The sequence below is a fragment of the Rhinopithecus bieti genome, unplaced genomic scaffold, assembly GCF_001698545.2.
Source record: "Rhinopithecus bieti isolate Rb0 unplaced genomic scaffold, ASM169854v2 scaffold_12928, whole genome shotgun sequence".
Classification (NCBI taxonomy): Eukaryota; Metazoa; Chordata; class Mammalia; order Primates; family Cercopithecidae; genus Rhinopithecus; species Rhinopithecus bieti.
In genome coordinates, this window is record NW_016807614.1 from 1,493,445 (window position 1) to 1,510,243 (window position 16,799).

A 16,799-nucleotide genomic window follows, 5' to 3' on the forward strand; every position below is an offset into this window, starting at 1 on the left:
AAAAAAAAAAAAAAAAAAAAAAAAAAAAAAAAAGAAGATCCAGTGGAGAATTCTGAGGCCCAAGGTGATTTCAGAACTACTACATGGAAGGGGCCTGCTCAGAGATCTGCACTGTACTGCGATGTAAGGAGAAATAAATCTTTGTTAAGTCATTGAGATTTTGCAGGTTTGTCATAGCAGCTAGTGTTCTTCACCTTAACTAATATACCCCAAAATGATTATATATGTTTATCCTCAGGAAAAAAAAAAAAAAAACAGCAATACAGGCTTGATTGCCATCTACAACAAATTTTCTCCTAGTGTCACTGGCACAGGTCCCACAACATGTACTAATGTTTGTCCATTTCACATGGGCTTCTCCAGAAGGAAGTTAGAATAATTTGTTCTTCAGATATCCTGATTGTTAGGCACTCTCTGACAATCTTCTAACTCTTCTGCCAATATCTGGATCAAATCAGGTAAAGAAGGAAATCTCGAGGGCAGGAAGATATTAACAATGAAATTTGGGTTGTAATAAAATATATAGGGAGGTATTTCTTTTTTTTTTTTTTTGAGACGGAGTCTCGCTCTGTCGCCCAGGCTGGAGTGCAGTGGCCGGATCTTGGCTCACTGCAAGCTCCACGTCCTGGGTTCACGCCATTCTCCTGCCTCAGCCTCCCCAGTAGCTGGGACTACAGGCGCCTGCCACCTCGCCCGGCTAGTTTTTTTGTATTTTTTAGTAGAGACGGGGTTTCACCGGGTTAGCCAGGATGGTCTCGATCTCCTGACCTCGTGATCCGCCCGTCTTGGCCTCCCAAAGTGCTGGGATTACAGGCTTGAGCCACCGCACCCGGCGGGAGGTATTTCTTTTAAAAACTTAAGTTACTTCTGCTTTCTTTGTCCCTGAAATATAGAATGTTCTTGCCTAGAATCCCTACATATATCCAAAATCAGCAACGTGTGTTTACCTGGTATCCTAGGGAAGGGGCATCTACAAAGGGGGAATATGTCAGTTATTTATGAGTTATAAATTCATCTAACAAGACCTCTAGTCATAGTGGTCAAGGTCTTCCCATAGAAGGTTCAGGGTCTCTAAAGTGGGTGAGGAAAAAACTTTCTGTAGATGGAATTCTCACACTAGAGGAAAGGCTGAAAGGTGAATAATGCTGTGGGAAGGCTAGATACATGAACGTTTTTAAAAGGCTTCTCCGACACAGGCGCCTTTTTTTCTCCCTGTGGGGATATTCTGATGCAACCAAAAATTAAATCATTAAACTTTCCGATTAAAAATTTTATTTTCAGCCAGGTGCGGTGGTACACGTCTGTAATTTTAGCATTTTGGGAGGTGGTGGTGGGAGGATTGCTTGGGCCCAGAAGCTTGAGACCAGGGAAATGTAGGGAGACTACATCTCTACAAAAAAATTAAAATATTAGCCAGGCATGCTAGTGCATGCCTGTGGGTCCCAGCTACTTGGGAGGCTGAGGTGGGAGGATCACTTGAGCCTGGGAGGTTTAGGCTGTCATGAGCAGTGACTGTGCTACTGCACTCCAGCCTGGGTGACACCATGAGGCTTTGTCTCAAAAAAACTAAAAAACAACAACAACCAAAACACAGAAGAAAAAAAGACTTCTACATTTAAGTTTCTGAAATTATAAAAATAATACAAATTTTTTATAACAAATAAAATAACATGGTATTAAAAATAAAAGTATCTTCAACCTCCCATCTCAATCCTAAGAGGTAGCTCCTATTAACACATTAGTGTTTACTATTTAAGACATTTTCTATATATATGCAAAATACATACACACAAGTGCATATAAATAACATAAAATTTGCTTTATTAAACATTTTTTATTATGGAAAATTTCAAACCTATTTACAAAAGTAGAGAGAAATAGTATAATAAAGCTTTCATGTACCCATCACCTCACTTCAGTAATTTTCAACTCATGGCCAACCTTGTATTATTTATACTCCTGCTCATATACCCTTCCCTTGATGGGATTATTTTTAAAAATCCCAGATATTTTATCACTTAATATTTAATTATTTTAGTAAGTGCCTCTAAACAGATATGAACTCTTTAAAACATACCTAAAACTAAGAAGGATTCTATAATATGAAATATCCCAATAGTGTTCAAATTCCCTTGATTAGCTCAAAAAAGGAACTAAATTTTTTTGTTTGAATTGGGATGCACATAAGGTCCATATACTGTTACTGGCTTTAAAACACTTTCATATTATTAGGCATTTTAGGCTTTTTTCTCCCTCACTTTCATAACTTTTAATAATCATCCACATATATGTATCTTTATATACCTATGCATATGTATCTACAGAATATGCCTCAAGAAGTTGATGTATTTTGCGACATTCTCACATGGCTTTATCAAAATGGCTGCAAGGGTCTATACATTCTCAACAAAAAATCCACAGCTTGATAAAACGAGGAAGGATGGTGCTAATTATTTCTATGCATCCTCTCATTCCATTCTATTCTAAGAGCATGAGCCAAAACGCTGGGTCAAATCCTAGCAGAGTAGACCTTTGGGTGCCCAGAAACACAATCCCATGCTGGGAGGCCGAAACAGAATCCAGTTTTAACCCCTCACACTGCAAGATTATTTCCCTTTTCATCCTCTTTGATTATTTAAAAATGGCTACCTAATTTCTACGTGGTCCATATTCTCTTTGGCCTTGAGGAGGCTGGGCTCTGTTCTGAATCTGTCTACTATAGTACCCATGTAGGCACCCAGAGCTGGGTAAACAGAAAACAGTAAGAAAGGTGGGTAAGGGCAGCTTCTGATTGCTCATTATTACTTCAGAAGCTCTTTTAATTTGTGCAAGTAACAGGGACATCAATTACAAACTCGCATTTGGCCATGCAGTTTGCATGCAAACAAAACTGAAGCAAACACATGACTAAGTAGTTCTGATTGTTATTTTGACATATGAAATAGAATAGTTCCAGATCTTTCAGGAAGAATTCTAAATGTTACTCAGGGTTGGAGTCCAGACAAGTTAGGTTCTTGAGTGCCCCTCCACTATAGATCCTGGAAGACCAGAAAACTTAGCTCTGACTCCCCATTTGGGCCTCAGTCTCCTAATTTATAATATGTGTGGGCCTCAAGACCTTTTGAGGAACAATAAACTGTATTAACCAATTCAGAGAGAAAAATCAGCATTAAGAAATATCCTTAGTCTAACAGAGGAAACTTTTAGCAATGGAAGACATGTCTTACATATGATGGTTGAAGGAAAAAAAGGCAGGAAATCTGACATTTTTTCAGATCTACAATGTGTCAGGTTCTGTGCCAGGGCCTTTCCAGATTTAGCTTCTCTAATGTAATCTAATCTCCACAACAGCCCTAGGAGGTAGAATTTATCACTATTTTTATATAGGAGGAAACAATCTAGAGAAGATTGAGTAATTTGCTCAAAGCCACACAACTTCTGGAGCTGGAATTAGAGGCCAAATCCGTCTTTACTCAAAAGTTCATGTTCCTTCCATTATACCACCTAAAAAAAGGAAAAGTAATTGGCACCTGATTCAGGACCTCACTTCTGAATTCTTAGCTGAAAAAGTAGCAACTACAATAGATGAAAACAGACAAAACAGCCAATTGCTGCTTTCTCCCTTAACCTTTAATTCCAAACCATTTTCTATCCTTGGCCCTCTTCTCCAGAATTGTCCTTTTTAATCCCAGACATTTTCTTCTACTCCTAAGACATTACTCTTATCAATTCAACTAAGCATTATATGCTTTTTTCTCAACTTTTAAATTTAAAGTAAAATATGTCTAAGATCTTTCTGTTGACATATGTATGCTCACTTTAGGATAAGGGTTATCTCTGGGGAGGGAGGAGAATGGGGTAAGGGAAAGACATAAAGGGACTTCTACTATAATTGTTACATATATAACATTTATATATATAACTATTAAATGTAGGTAAGAGTCACCTACATTTTTGTGACTCTTAACCCCAAATATATATATATATATCCTTTAGAGATCCTAGCCCCCCTTCTAAGGCTTATATATGTTAATGAATTAAATCCTCACAACCACCAAGTAAGGGCTAATATCATTCCCATTTTAAAGATTAGTAAGATTAGTGGTGGTAATTCCAGCACTTTGGGAGGTCAAGGAGGGAGGATGGCTTGAAACCAGCAATTCAAGACCAGCCTGGGCAACATGGTGAGACTCCCATCTCTACAAAAAATAAAAATAATTAGCCAGGTGTAGTGGTGTTTGACTGTAGTCCTAGCTACTTGGGAGGCTGAGGTGGGAAGACTGCTTGAGTCCAGGAATTCAAGGCTGCAGTGAGATGTGACTGTGCCACTATACTCCAGCCTGGGTGACAGAGTAAGACCTTGTCTCCAAAATAAAAAATAAAATAAAATAAAAAAGTAAAGTTAAACAACTTGCTTAAAGTCATACAGTTAGGAAGTAAGAGAGATAGGGTTTGAACTCGGTCTGCTTTTGGAGTCTGATCTCTTAACTACCATGCTTGCTATGTTGCCATCTTTAAATTACTGATGTGGAATAGTGATTTTTTTCACAGGAAAAGAAAAGAAAAGAACAGTGGTTTTTCAACTAGCTGGGGTGCACATTAGAATTACCTGGGAAGCTTTTCAAAAATACTAGTGATCAGTCATTGCCGGTGGGAATGCAAAATGGCACAGTCACTTTGGAAACTAGTCTGGCAATGTCTTACAAGCTAAACATAGTCTTACCATACAATCTGGTAATTGCACTACTAAGGCATTTACTCAAATGAGTTGAAAATTATGTTCACATAAAAACCTGTATTTTAGTGTTTATAGAAGCTTTATTCATAATTGCCAAAACTGGAAGCAACCAAGATATCCTTTAATAGATGAATGGCTAAATAAAATGTAGTAAATCCATATAGTGAAATATTATTCAGCAATAAAAAGAAATGAGCTATCAAGCCAAAAAAGACACGTAGGAACCTTAAATGCATATTGTTAAGTGAAAGGAGCCAGTCTGAACCTTCTTTAAGCATTGTGTGATTCCAACTATATGACATTCTGGGAAAGGCAAAACTATAGAAACAGTAAAAAGATCAGTGGTTCCCAGGGGTTGAGGAGGGTAAGAGGAGAGGAATGAATAGGTGGCGGATAAAGGAATTTTAGTGCAATGAAACGATGCTGTATGATACTTAATGGCGGATACGTGACATTACGCATTTGGCAAAATCTATAGGGCTGTACAACACAGAGAGTGGACCCTAACATAAAGGATGGACTGCAGCTAATAATAATGTATCACTATTGGTTCCTCAATTGTAACAAATGTACCACATCAGTACAAGATGTTAATAACAGGGAAAACTGTGGTTGGGGGAGTGAGTATGTGGGAACTCTGTACTTTCTGTTCAATTTTAATATAAACCTAAAATTGGTCTAAGAAATAAAGTCTATTTTAAAAATGAAGCCTAGGTTCTACTCCAGAACAATGACTCATAATCTCTGGGAGTAAGGCTCAGGAATGTGTATTTTTAAAAAAACTCTGCAAGAGAATCTAATGTATAGCTAGAGTTGAAAATCACTGACCTACATCTGTAGAGAAATCTCAAAGATACAATGTTGATTAAAAAAAGAAAAAAGTTACAGAATCTTATAGTATTAAAAAACCCAAAATAGTTGTATATATTGCTTATGAATATGAACCTACATTGGAAAAGTGTAAAATATAGATGAGAAGAACATGTCAGGGGTGTTAGCATGTGCTTAATCCTAACACATTTACAAGTTATCTCTAGGGGAGAGAGAGAAATGGGGTTAGAGAGAAATATGAAAGCATTATTTATTATATTTGTTACATTCGTTTCTTAAAAATAAAGAAAAATAATTGAAGCAAACATGGAAAAATGTTAACATTTGTTAAATCTGGTAGATAATATTTGATTACATTCAATTATCTGTACTTTCCTACATTTCATAATGCAATTACAGAGGAATAGGAACATCTTTTCTTCTAAAACAAGAAAAAAAGAGGTAAGAATTGATAATGATATAGATTGATTTGTGGTGAGGGGAGGAAATAGTTAAAGGAAGTAACACTTGGTTTTTGATCTTTTTCAGAGACTCACAAGTTACGCTGTTTGTTTTGTTAGTTGGCTTCATTAAGAGGTAGAGGAAAAAGAAATGGGAAAAGGAGCTGAGTAAGAATGGACCTTGGTAAATGAATGTCAACTAAATGGTCCAGTAAATGGACCACAAAGCAGCACTGAGAACCACACTAAGGCTGGAGTAAATACATAAGAAATAAGCCTGAAATACAGAGCTTTGGATTTGGAATATTAGCTTTACTTGTACTATGGACTTTTGATTTCTTCTGGTTAGTAGACTTGATCCTTTGTTCTTGTGAAGTATGGGAGGAAAGAGCTTCAGTTTAGTTCAACTCAACAAAGACGACAGACAGAGAAGTGTGATCCCATTACCAGCCAGGATGTAGCCAAAAATAACGCATAATTAAATTCTAAGCTCATGGTTTCTTTAAGAGAATTTTATGTTAAAATAGCTTGAAAAAGTGCCTCTTCAGCATCTGTAACTATGGCTCAGGTAAGGGATCTTTTGTCAGCAATAAATGGTAATGGAGTCCCTTTCTTAGAATCTAAATTTACAAAACTGTTTACCAGCCGGTGATAAATAAGCTTGCCTCAAGATTTTTTTTTTTTTTTTTTTTTTTTTGAGAGCGGAGTCTCGCTGTGTCGGCGCCAGGCTGGAGTGCAGTTGGCGCGATCTGCGGGCTCACTGCAAGCTCCGCCTCCCCGGTTCCCGGCCATTCTCCGCCTCAGCCTCCTGAGTAGCTGGGACTACAGGCACCCCCACCGCAGGCCCCGCTAGTTTTTGTATTTTTAGTAGACGACGGGGTTTCACCGTGTTAGCCAGGAGGGTCTCGATCTCCTGACCTCGTGAGTCCACCCCGCCACAGCCGCCTCGGCTCCCAAAGTGCTGGGATTACAGGCTTGAGCCACCGCGCCCGGCCGCTCAAGATTTCTGAATACTTAAGAAAACAGGGAAAGCATGAAGAAGCAAGAGCAATCTTATCTTAGGGATCTTTAGCTGTGGCTCAGGTATCTTAAGATCATAAACCTTGGGGGCTTATCCAATGAGCTTCTTTAAAGCGCGTTACTTACAAACGTCACCTTTATGAAGATAAAACCAGAGAAATGTAAAATTAATGTATCCACTGGATTGTGTGTCACTGCTGAATAGAAGTTTCAAGTGGAACTATTTCTAACCATAAAGTCTACATTTGTCTTTGACCCACAGCTGGTGCAGATTGAGAATTCTAGCAGTTTGGGAGAAGTTAAAGCCTCTCAACAGGGAACACTCTGCATTTAAACGATCCTGTAAACTGCAGCACCAGGAAAACCATAGTCCAAGTTCTTCATTCTTCAGCTTGCAGTCACGTCATCACCATATGCTGTACACTAGAGTATTTATGGCTTGAATCACACATGGAGCCAGTCTTATCTCAGGCAACCATGCTGTCTGCATCAATATAAGATAAAACTGTGCTAATGACAGGAGTGCATGTTTAAATGTACGTTTCCACGTATGGGATAAAATACTTGGTCAAATGAAGCTTTATGCTACTTCTCTGCAAATGTGGTATTTGTTTTATGGGGCAGCAAAGGCAGGCATTAGCTTCATCTTTGCATCTGATTCTAGGCAGATGGTGATGCTAAAAGGTTAATACTTAAGTTACTGTCTTTTAGTTACTATCTAACAGCAGGACAATGCTCTTAGAGTTTATGGAATTATTAGCTACTTTTTAGTCTGCTTGAAACTGGAATGCCATACCTTGCCAGTTATTTTAGCTCCACTCTGCTCCTACTAAGTAAGGTCATTTTTGGTACAGTGATTTGTTAGACAAGACAAGTAAGATTCAAGTAAAAGATTTGTCACTGTGGGTTTCACTTCTGTCCATCTGATGACCAGGCTGCTCTGGCTCTGTGCTTATATACTGAGAAGAATTTGCTAGGCTCTTGAAGTTATCTTAACGCCATCCTTCTCTCTGAAGACAATGGTTTCATTTTTTAACAATATCTTGTGGGGGAAGCCTGACCCGGAGAACTGTTTAAGATACCCATATTTCTCCATCCTGAGGCAGGAAAAGAATTCTGAAAAGGCTGTAGGGATTGGAACTCTCACACTGTGGGATATAAAACTTAGGACAATAATTTCCTTCTCCACTTTTGTGGGTTAACCCAAAACTGCTATTTGAACTACAAATTCCTTGAGATCAGGGATTGTATCTTTTTTGTTTTTGTATCTCTAGTACCTAGTTTAATGCCTCAGTAAGTGACGAATAAACAAATGAATGCATACATGCACAAACAAATTATGTGTCCTCTCTTTTGGGTCCTCCATTTCAGCCTTTTGACAGCTGAGAGAAGCTGATGTTACAGAGTTCCTAAAGGTTTTCAAACTAATGGGAGAAAAACTGGGATATAATTTGAAGAGACATTTGGGGGAAGTAGCTCCAAGGAAGGTTAGTGTTGACTCCAGGTAAACAGTTTGAAAATCATAGCACCAGGAATGTTATTATCATCACTAAAACAATTATTAAAAAATTGAAAGAGTAACTGCCCTCAGTGATTTTTTAGACATCATGAAAACCTGCAACTAACTGCTACAATATGACTGTCCTCAGGAGATGATAGGTCATGTATGGAGCCCACATCTATAGGTGTATATGCACCTTGTCAATGATTATACATATACATTTCCTGAAAAGCCTATCAGTTAGTTACACTGGGAGACGCACAATGTAGTTCTAAAGGCCTAGGGAGGAACAGGCCATACATGTTGGGAGATGAACCAATTTTGCAGCAAAAGCACTTCAGAAGGCAGGGACTACAATGAAATAGTTTCTTACATATAGTGTATGAAAGTCTGCTAAAAATGGGGGAAAAATGGTTCCAACTGCTTTAATTACCTTAAAAATGTGTGCTTTGAGGATGTGATGTCCCAGTTCAATAGTCTGCTGTCGGTTTAGTTTTCCCTCTTGGCGGGAAAACCAGAAGGCAAGTAATGTGTGACCACTCCTGCAAAAAAAGAGAAATTCATTTTAATTAATTAATTAATTAAGTTGACATGGAGTCTCACTCTGTTGCCCAGACTAGAGTGCAGTGTCGCGATCTCGGCTCACTGCAGCCTCTACCTCCTGGGTTCAAGTGATTCTCCTGCCTCAGCCTCCTGAGTAGCTGGGATTACAGGCACCCACCACCATGTCTGGCTAATTTTCGTATTTTAGGAGAGATAGGGTTTCGCCATGTTGGCCAGACTGGTCTCAAACTCCTGACCTCAGGTGATCCACCCGCCTTGGCCTCCCAAGGTGTTGGAATTACAGGCGTGAGCCACTGCATCCGGTCTGATTCATTTTAACAGAAATGTTAATGCCCTAATTCTGCTTTGGTTGGGGGACTCTTCAGGTCCAGTCATACCTCCAACAAAACTATATCGTTCAACTGGTTTCTTGGGGAAGAGAACCTACTCCTGGGCAAAGAATGGGTACTGAAAGGTTCCTAGGCAGTTCCTTATCCAAATCACATGTATAAATACCACAGAATGTCAGTTCTAGTTGGCTTACACCCATCCCACACACAGATGGCATTACAAGATTTTCATTTTTATTTTCTGTCTCTGTCAGCAACTCTCATTCCACCCATGCTTAAATGTCAGTGTTCCTCAGGATCTCATTCTTGGTCCTATTCTTTCCTCGCTCTAGATTAGCTCATCCATCCTCAAAGCCTTCACCACCACCTATATTCTGTACCTTTTTCTTTATTTAGACTTTTCTTCTCAGCCTTAGGCCAGTATATACCCAACTGTCTATTGTACTTCCCCATTTGGAGGTCCCATAGTACCTCACACTCACCATGACCCAAACTGGACTTACAACCTCTTCCCCAAGTGAAGTCTTCTCTGATCAGCCTCTACCAAGCCCCTACCCTTTCCCACTAGCTGAGGAGAATGGAGGGCTTTCTTTCTACTGCCACCAGTATAGACTGTATATCCTCTCGCACAGTGTTTGCCATACTGTTGCATACTCTCTCCTCCACTAGATTGAGGTTCCTGATAGCATCCGTTCCCCATTACCTCCTTGCTAACAGATCCCAAACCTGTTTATGAAAGAGACAGCTCTTTTGTCTGCCTCTGGATATTGTCTTATCTGCCCACGATGTCCAGAACTGCCTTAGTTCTCTTGTAAATCATGTGGTCAGCTGGCTTGAAGACAAAGTCAACAGGAGGGTTAGACTAAAAGAATTGCAGAAAAATAAAGCTTAAGTCCTATTAGCTGCCCTAATTCTGAACTTGCTATATGAGGTAATAGATTTCTTTACTGTTTAATTTATTTGAATTGGAGTTTTCTGTTTTTTTTTTTTTTTTTTCCAGCTCAAAGCATCCTAATGATACACTTCTTTGTTAATGTATGTGTAACATGTATGTATATTTAGGGTTGTATTTCTACTTACATTCACGAAAGAAATCTGAATTACTTATATTTTCCATAGTGCCTAACAGCATCTACTGCATATAAAAATGCTCAATAAAACTTTTTTTAGAAGAAAAAATCTGACATTAAAGAAAGGACACTAGACCACCTTTGAGATGTGTTTTCTTACCCCGTTTGTTATGCCTCTAAGAACTGCAGACACTTAGAACTGTCTCTCTATGGCTGGTATGCTTTGGCTCTGGGTCCCCACCCAAATCTCACCTTGAATTGTAACCCCCATAATCCCCACATGTCATGGGAAGGACTTGGTGGGAGGTAACTGAATCATGGGGGTGGTTTGGTTTCCCCTATGCTGTTCTTGTGATAGTGAGTTCTCATGAGATCTGATGGTTTTCTAAGTGTCTGGCATTTCCCCTGCTGACACTCATTCTCTCTCCTGCTGCCTTGTGAAGAGGTGCCTTCTGCCATGATTATAACTTTCCTTAGGCCTCCCCAGCCACGTGAGTCAATGAAACCTCTTTTCTTTATAAATCACCCAGTCTTAGGCATTTCTTTATAGCAGTGTGAGAATGGACTAATACAGTACATTGGTACTGCAGAGAATAGGGTGCTGCCCAAAAATGTGGAAGCAACTTTGGAATTGGGTAACAGGCAGAGGTTGGAACAGTTTGGAGGGCTCAGAAGAAGACAGAAAAATGTGGGAAAGTTTGGAACTTCCTAGAGACTTGTTGAATGGCTTTGACAAAAATGCTGATGGTGATATGGACAATGAAGTCCAGGATGAGGTGGTCTCAGACAGAGATAAGGAACTTGTTGGGAACTGGAGTAAAGGTGACTCTTGCTATGCTTTAGTAGAGACTGGTGGCATTTTGCCCTTGCCCCAGAGATCTGTGAACTTTGAACTTGAGAGAGATGATTTAGGATACTAGTGGAAGAAATTTCTAAGTAGCAAAACATTGAAGAGGTGACAGAGCATAAAAGTTTGAAAAATTTGCAGCCTGACAATGCAATAGAAAATAAAAACCCATTTTCTAGGGAGAAATCTAAGCCAGTTACAGAAATTTACATACTTAATGAGGAGCCAAATGTTGAATCACCAAGCCAATGGGGAAAATGTCTCCAGGGCATTTTGAAGGTCTTCATGGCAGCCCCTCCCATCAGAGGCCCAGAGGCCTAGGAGAAACAAGTGGCTTAGAGGGCTGGGCCCAGGGCCTTGCTGCTTTGTGCAGTCTCTGGACTTGGTACCTCGCATCCCAGCTGTGGCTAAAAGGGGCCAATATACAGCTCAGGTCGTTGCTTCAGAGGGTGCAAGCCCCAAGCCTTGGCAGCTTACACACGGCGTTGGGCCTGTGGGTACACAGAAGTCAAGAACTACGGTTTGGGAATGTCTGCCTAGATTTCATGAGATGTATGAAAATGCCTGGATGTCCAGGCAGAGATTTGCTTCAGGGGCGAAGCCCTCATGGAAAACTTCTGCTAGGGCAATGTGGAAGGGAATGTGGGGTTGGAACCCCGACACAGAGTCCCCACTGGGGCACTGCCTAGGGGAGCTGTGAGAAGAGGGTCACCATCCTCCAGACCCCAGAATGGTAGATCCACCAAGAGCTTGCACTGTGTATGTGGAAAAGCTGCAGACACTCAACACCAGCCCGTGAAAGCAGCCAGGAAGGGGGCTGTACTCTTTGCAAAGACACAGGGGCAGAGTTGACCAAGGCTGTGGGAGCCCACCTCTCGCATCAGCATGACCTGCGTGTGAGCCATGGAGTCAAAGGAAATCCTTTTGGAACTGTAAGGTTTAATGACTGCCCTATTGGATTTTGGACTTGCATGGGGCCTGTAGCCCCTTTGTTTTGGCCAATTTCTCCCATTTGGAACGTGTGTATTTACCCAATGCCTGTACCCCCATTGTATCTAGGAAATGACTGATTTGCTTTTGATTTTATAGGCTCATAGGTGGAAGGAACTTGCCTTGTCTCAGATGAGACTTTGGACTTGGACTTCAGGTTAATGCTGGAATGAGTTAAGACTCCGGGAGACTGCTGGAAGGGCATGATGTGTTTTGAAATTTGAGGACATGAGATTTGGGAGGGGCCAGGGGCAGAATGATATGATTTGGCTCTGTGTCTCCACCAACACCTCACCTTGAATTGTAATCCCCATAATCCCCACATGTTGTGGGAGGGACCCAGTGGGAGGTAACTGAATCATAGGGGCAGTTTACCCCATGCTGTTCTCATGATAGCTGACGGTTTTATAAGTGTCTGGCATTTCCTCCACTGGCACTCATCTCTCCTGCCACTCTGTGAAAAGGTGCCTTCTGCCATGACTGTAGAGTTTTTAAGTGTCAGTAAATAACCTGGAACACAGGGCATGGGACAGCTCCCATCTTACATAGGACTCATCAAATGGATTTCATTCCAATAAGATTTTAAAAAGGGATTTTTAATTTTTGACTTTACAGAATTTCTAAATTGTAGTGGATACCAGATCACCTTGTTTGATTGGATAAATTAACCATAATAGAAAGGAAGTTATTTAATTGGGAGAATGTCTCAGACAAGTGTAGCTTGCATGGAATCATCAGTATCATCTGAAGGTGTGAGTCCAGGGTTCTTTCAAACTCATAAAATCTGGAAATTGACACTGAACTCTTTTTTTTTCAGACGGAGTCTTGCTCTGTTGCCCAGGCTGGAGTGCAGTGGTGTGATCTTGGCTCACTGCAAGCTCCACCTCCCAGGTTCATGACATTCTCCTGCCTCAGCCTCCTGAGTAGCTGAGACTGCAGGTGCCCGCCACCACGCCCGGCTAATTTTTTTAAATATATTTTTTAGTAGAGACAGGGTTTCACCGTGTTAGCCAGGATGGTCTCCATCTCCTAACCTCATGATCCACCCACCTTGGCCTCCCAAAGTGCTAGGATCACAGGTGTGAGCCACTGCGCCCAGCCCTGAACTCTTATTTATCCCATGAAAACTCAATTTAGTTGATAGGTTATTTTATTTTTTTATTTTTGAGATGAAATCTCGCTCTGTCACTCAGGCTGGAGTGCACTGGTGCGATCTCAGCTCACTGCAACCGCCACTTCCAGGGTTCAAGCAATCCTCCTGCCTCAGTTTCCCAAGTAGCTGGGATTACAGGCGCGTGCCACCACGCCCAGCTCATTTTTTGTATTTTTAGTAGAGTTGGGGTTTCACCATGCTGGCCAGGCTGGACTTGAACTCCTGATCTCATGATCTGGCTGCCTCAGCCTCCCAAAGTGCTGGGATTACAAGCGTGAGCCACTGCGCCTAGTCTATTTTAGTTTTTTCAATAAAGATTGTTCTTTTTGAAAAAGTTATTTTAACAGACCACATGGAAGTTAAGACAACAATACAAAGCATGTATGAAGTATCTTACTCTCAAGATCTCAAAATTCTGTCCAGCTCTTAACAGTAAAATTACTGGAGCCTCCCTGGTATAAGAATTATTACTTCAAGTTACTCATCCATGGCTGTTCCACTGTGACTAGAACTCCTGAATATAAGCCTCTGATCCACTATCTATGCTTTAGGCTGTTAATGAGAATTCATGCCTATTGGGATTAATGTAAAAAAGCTTGTGCTTGACAAGGAAATGAATTTTCAGTTAGACATAGAATTGACTTTGCCCTAGTGTTTTCATTTTACCACCATAACTAAGAAATGCTGGTGAGATGTCTGCATTTCTCTAGTCTTCATTTCAGCTGGCTAGAGATAACTGCTTGCTTTTACATCAGGCACTGAGGAGAAACAGCCAGTAATACAGGTCAAGGATAAGATGAAGGTGGCAACTATAGTTCATTTCTTTTTGAATACAAGCATGCTACATGCTACATTATTACTAAAAGAATGGTTCTGAATAGTACACTGGACTCAAAGTTTGTGGTATGTAGGACATAAAGGAAAATAGCAATGTACATTCTATATTGGCTCCCACGGTGACATCTTGAGCACTGAGATTTAATTTTGCTTCTTGGTCTGCTGGATCTTTCTACCTCCATCATCATCAAACTCACTTTTTGAAGTTGGAGCTTTCCCTCAAAACCATATCTCTCTCTCTCTTTTTTAAATATTGCCAGTTACTCAGGCATAAAACATAGTAGCTATTTTCCCCCTCTCCTATACTTTCTCTCCTGAAAAGTCACAAGAATCTCATTCTCTTCATTTTATTCTCTACTGCTCGCTCCCTGGCCATCACAATAATCTACGTTGCAGAAACCTGATCAAAATTCTGCTCAAAATTCTTTGCTAGTTTTATTTTCCCTCTGATATAAAATTTAAATTCCTTAGCATGGTATCCAAAGGCTTTACATAATTTGTCCCTTGCCTATTTGTCTGTCTTTACCTCTTTACCTTATCCTTTCAATTCCAGACACAGTAAATTATATGCAGGGTTTCAAATGTGCTTTCCCTCTGCCTGGAATTCTCTTTCCTGTTTAGTTCATCAGAAAAACAATTTCTCATTCTTCAAATGGCAATTCACATGATCTCCTCTGTGAAGCTTTCCCTGGTGCCCTCTGATAAACTCAGGGGTTCTTTCCTTAGGTTCCTGTTGTACCTGGTACACATCTCCATTACAGCACCCACTGCAGGGCACTCTTCTATGTTGCTCTACACATGTGTGAAAAAGCATGGCCTCTATCCTCAAGAGAGTCTAGGTAATAGGAGTATATATTTGCAGAATGGATGAGTAAGTAATAACATCTTATACCTGTGTATCTTACGGTTTTCAAAATACTTCAGGCCAGGCATGATGGCTCACACCTGTAATCTCAGCACTTTGGGAGGCCAACGTGGGAGGATCACTCGAGTCCAGGAGTCCAAGGCTAGCCTGGGTAACAAAGCAGGACCCTGTCTCTACAAAAAAGTTAAAAAGCCAGTTGTGCTGGTATGTGTCTGTAGTTCCAGTTACTTGGGAGGCTGAAGCAGAAAAACTGCCTAAAGCCGAGGACGTTGAGGCTGCAGTGAGCTATGATTACACTGTTGCACTCCAGCCTGGGCAACACAGTGAGGCCCTGTCTCAAAAAAAAAAAAAAAAAAAAAAAAAAAAAAAAAAAAAAAAAAAAAAAATTAAAACAAAAAACTGAAAAATCAAAATAATAATAATAATTATTTTTTGAGACAAGAGTCTCACTCCATTGCCCAGGCTGGAGCACAGTGGCATGATCTTGGCTCATTGCAACCTCCACCTCCTGGGTTCAAGCAATTCTTCTTCCTCAGCCTCCCAAGTAGCTGGGATTATGGGCCCAAGTAGCTGGGATCACCACGCCCAGCTAATTTTTGTATTTTTAGTAGAGATGGGGTTTCACCATGTTGGCCAGGTTGGTTTTGAACTCCTGACCTCAAGTTATCTGCCTGGCTTGGCCTCCCAAACTGCTGGGATTACAGGCCTGAGTCACAATACCCAGACAAATATTTTAATAATTTTTAGATTCTCAAAAAAAATCACTACACCATAGGTATAGCAGTAAATACTACTCCCAATATTATGGTAGAGGACTGACTGAGACTAAGCAAGATTGAGGGACAGACCCAGCTCACATGCCTAGGAAGTGAAAGAGCTAGAATGAGAACTTCAGTGTTTCTGAAGTTCTAGTTTTCACTGAAACCTAGTTCCATTACCACACTGACAAGATTGGCAACCTGATTTTTGTTTCAGAGCACATTTGTGTGAAAAAAACTCCACCACTGTAAAGAACAATATACTCATTTGTATAGTATAAACTCTGAATTCTTTAAACATAATTAAAATCAGTAACCATGATTTTGACACTTTTTGATTGGCATTTTGAGAAGGAGTAGGTAAGAAATAAAGTAGAGACAGCTCTAGGAAGCATGACATGTTTTAAAGCATGACGGGGCACAACTATGCTTTCCCTTTATAATTAAAGATGACGAGGCCAAGGCACAGTGGCTCTCACCTGTAGTCTCGGCACTTTGAGAGGCTGAGGCAGGAGGACTGCTTGGGTCCAGGAGTTTGAGACCAGCCTGGACACCACAGCGAGATCCCATCTCCACAAAAAAATTTAAAAAATTAGCCGGGCATGGTGACATGTGCCTGTGCTCCTAGCTATTTGGGAGGCTGAGGTGGGAGGATCACTTGAGCTTGGGAGGTTGAGACTGCAGCAAATTGTGATCGTGCCACTGCACTTCAGCCTGGGTGGTGAGCAAGACCCTATCTCAAACAAAAACAAAAACAAAAAAAGATGGTAATCATAATCAACTTTAATATGGGTTCAGATATGGTCATAAAGGCCATAGGGTAGGGAAGCAAAGACAGAAGAGAATTACTACTTTT

At 40.5% G+C, this 16,799-nt stretch overlaps 1 protein-coding gene across 1 annotated transcript in view; it reads right to left on the reverse strand.

The window, feature by feature from the left end:
* TANC2 (tetratricopeptide repeat, ankyrin repeat and coiled-coil containing 2) overlaps positions 1-16,799 on the reverse strand; it is a 483,987-nt gene that overhangs the window by 41,673 nt on the left and 425,515 nt on the right. The window contains exon 15 of the mRNA XM_017882923.1: positions 8,964-9,072. Within this exon, the coding sequence (XP_017738412.1) occupies positions 8,964-9,072 (109 nt within the window). The remainder of the gene's footprint in view (positions 1-8,963; positions 9,073-16,799) is intronic.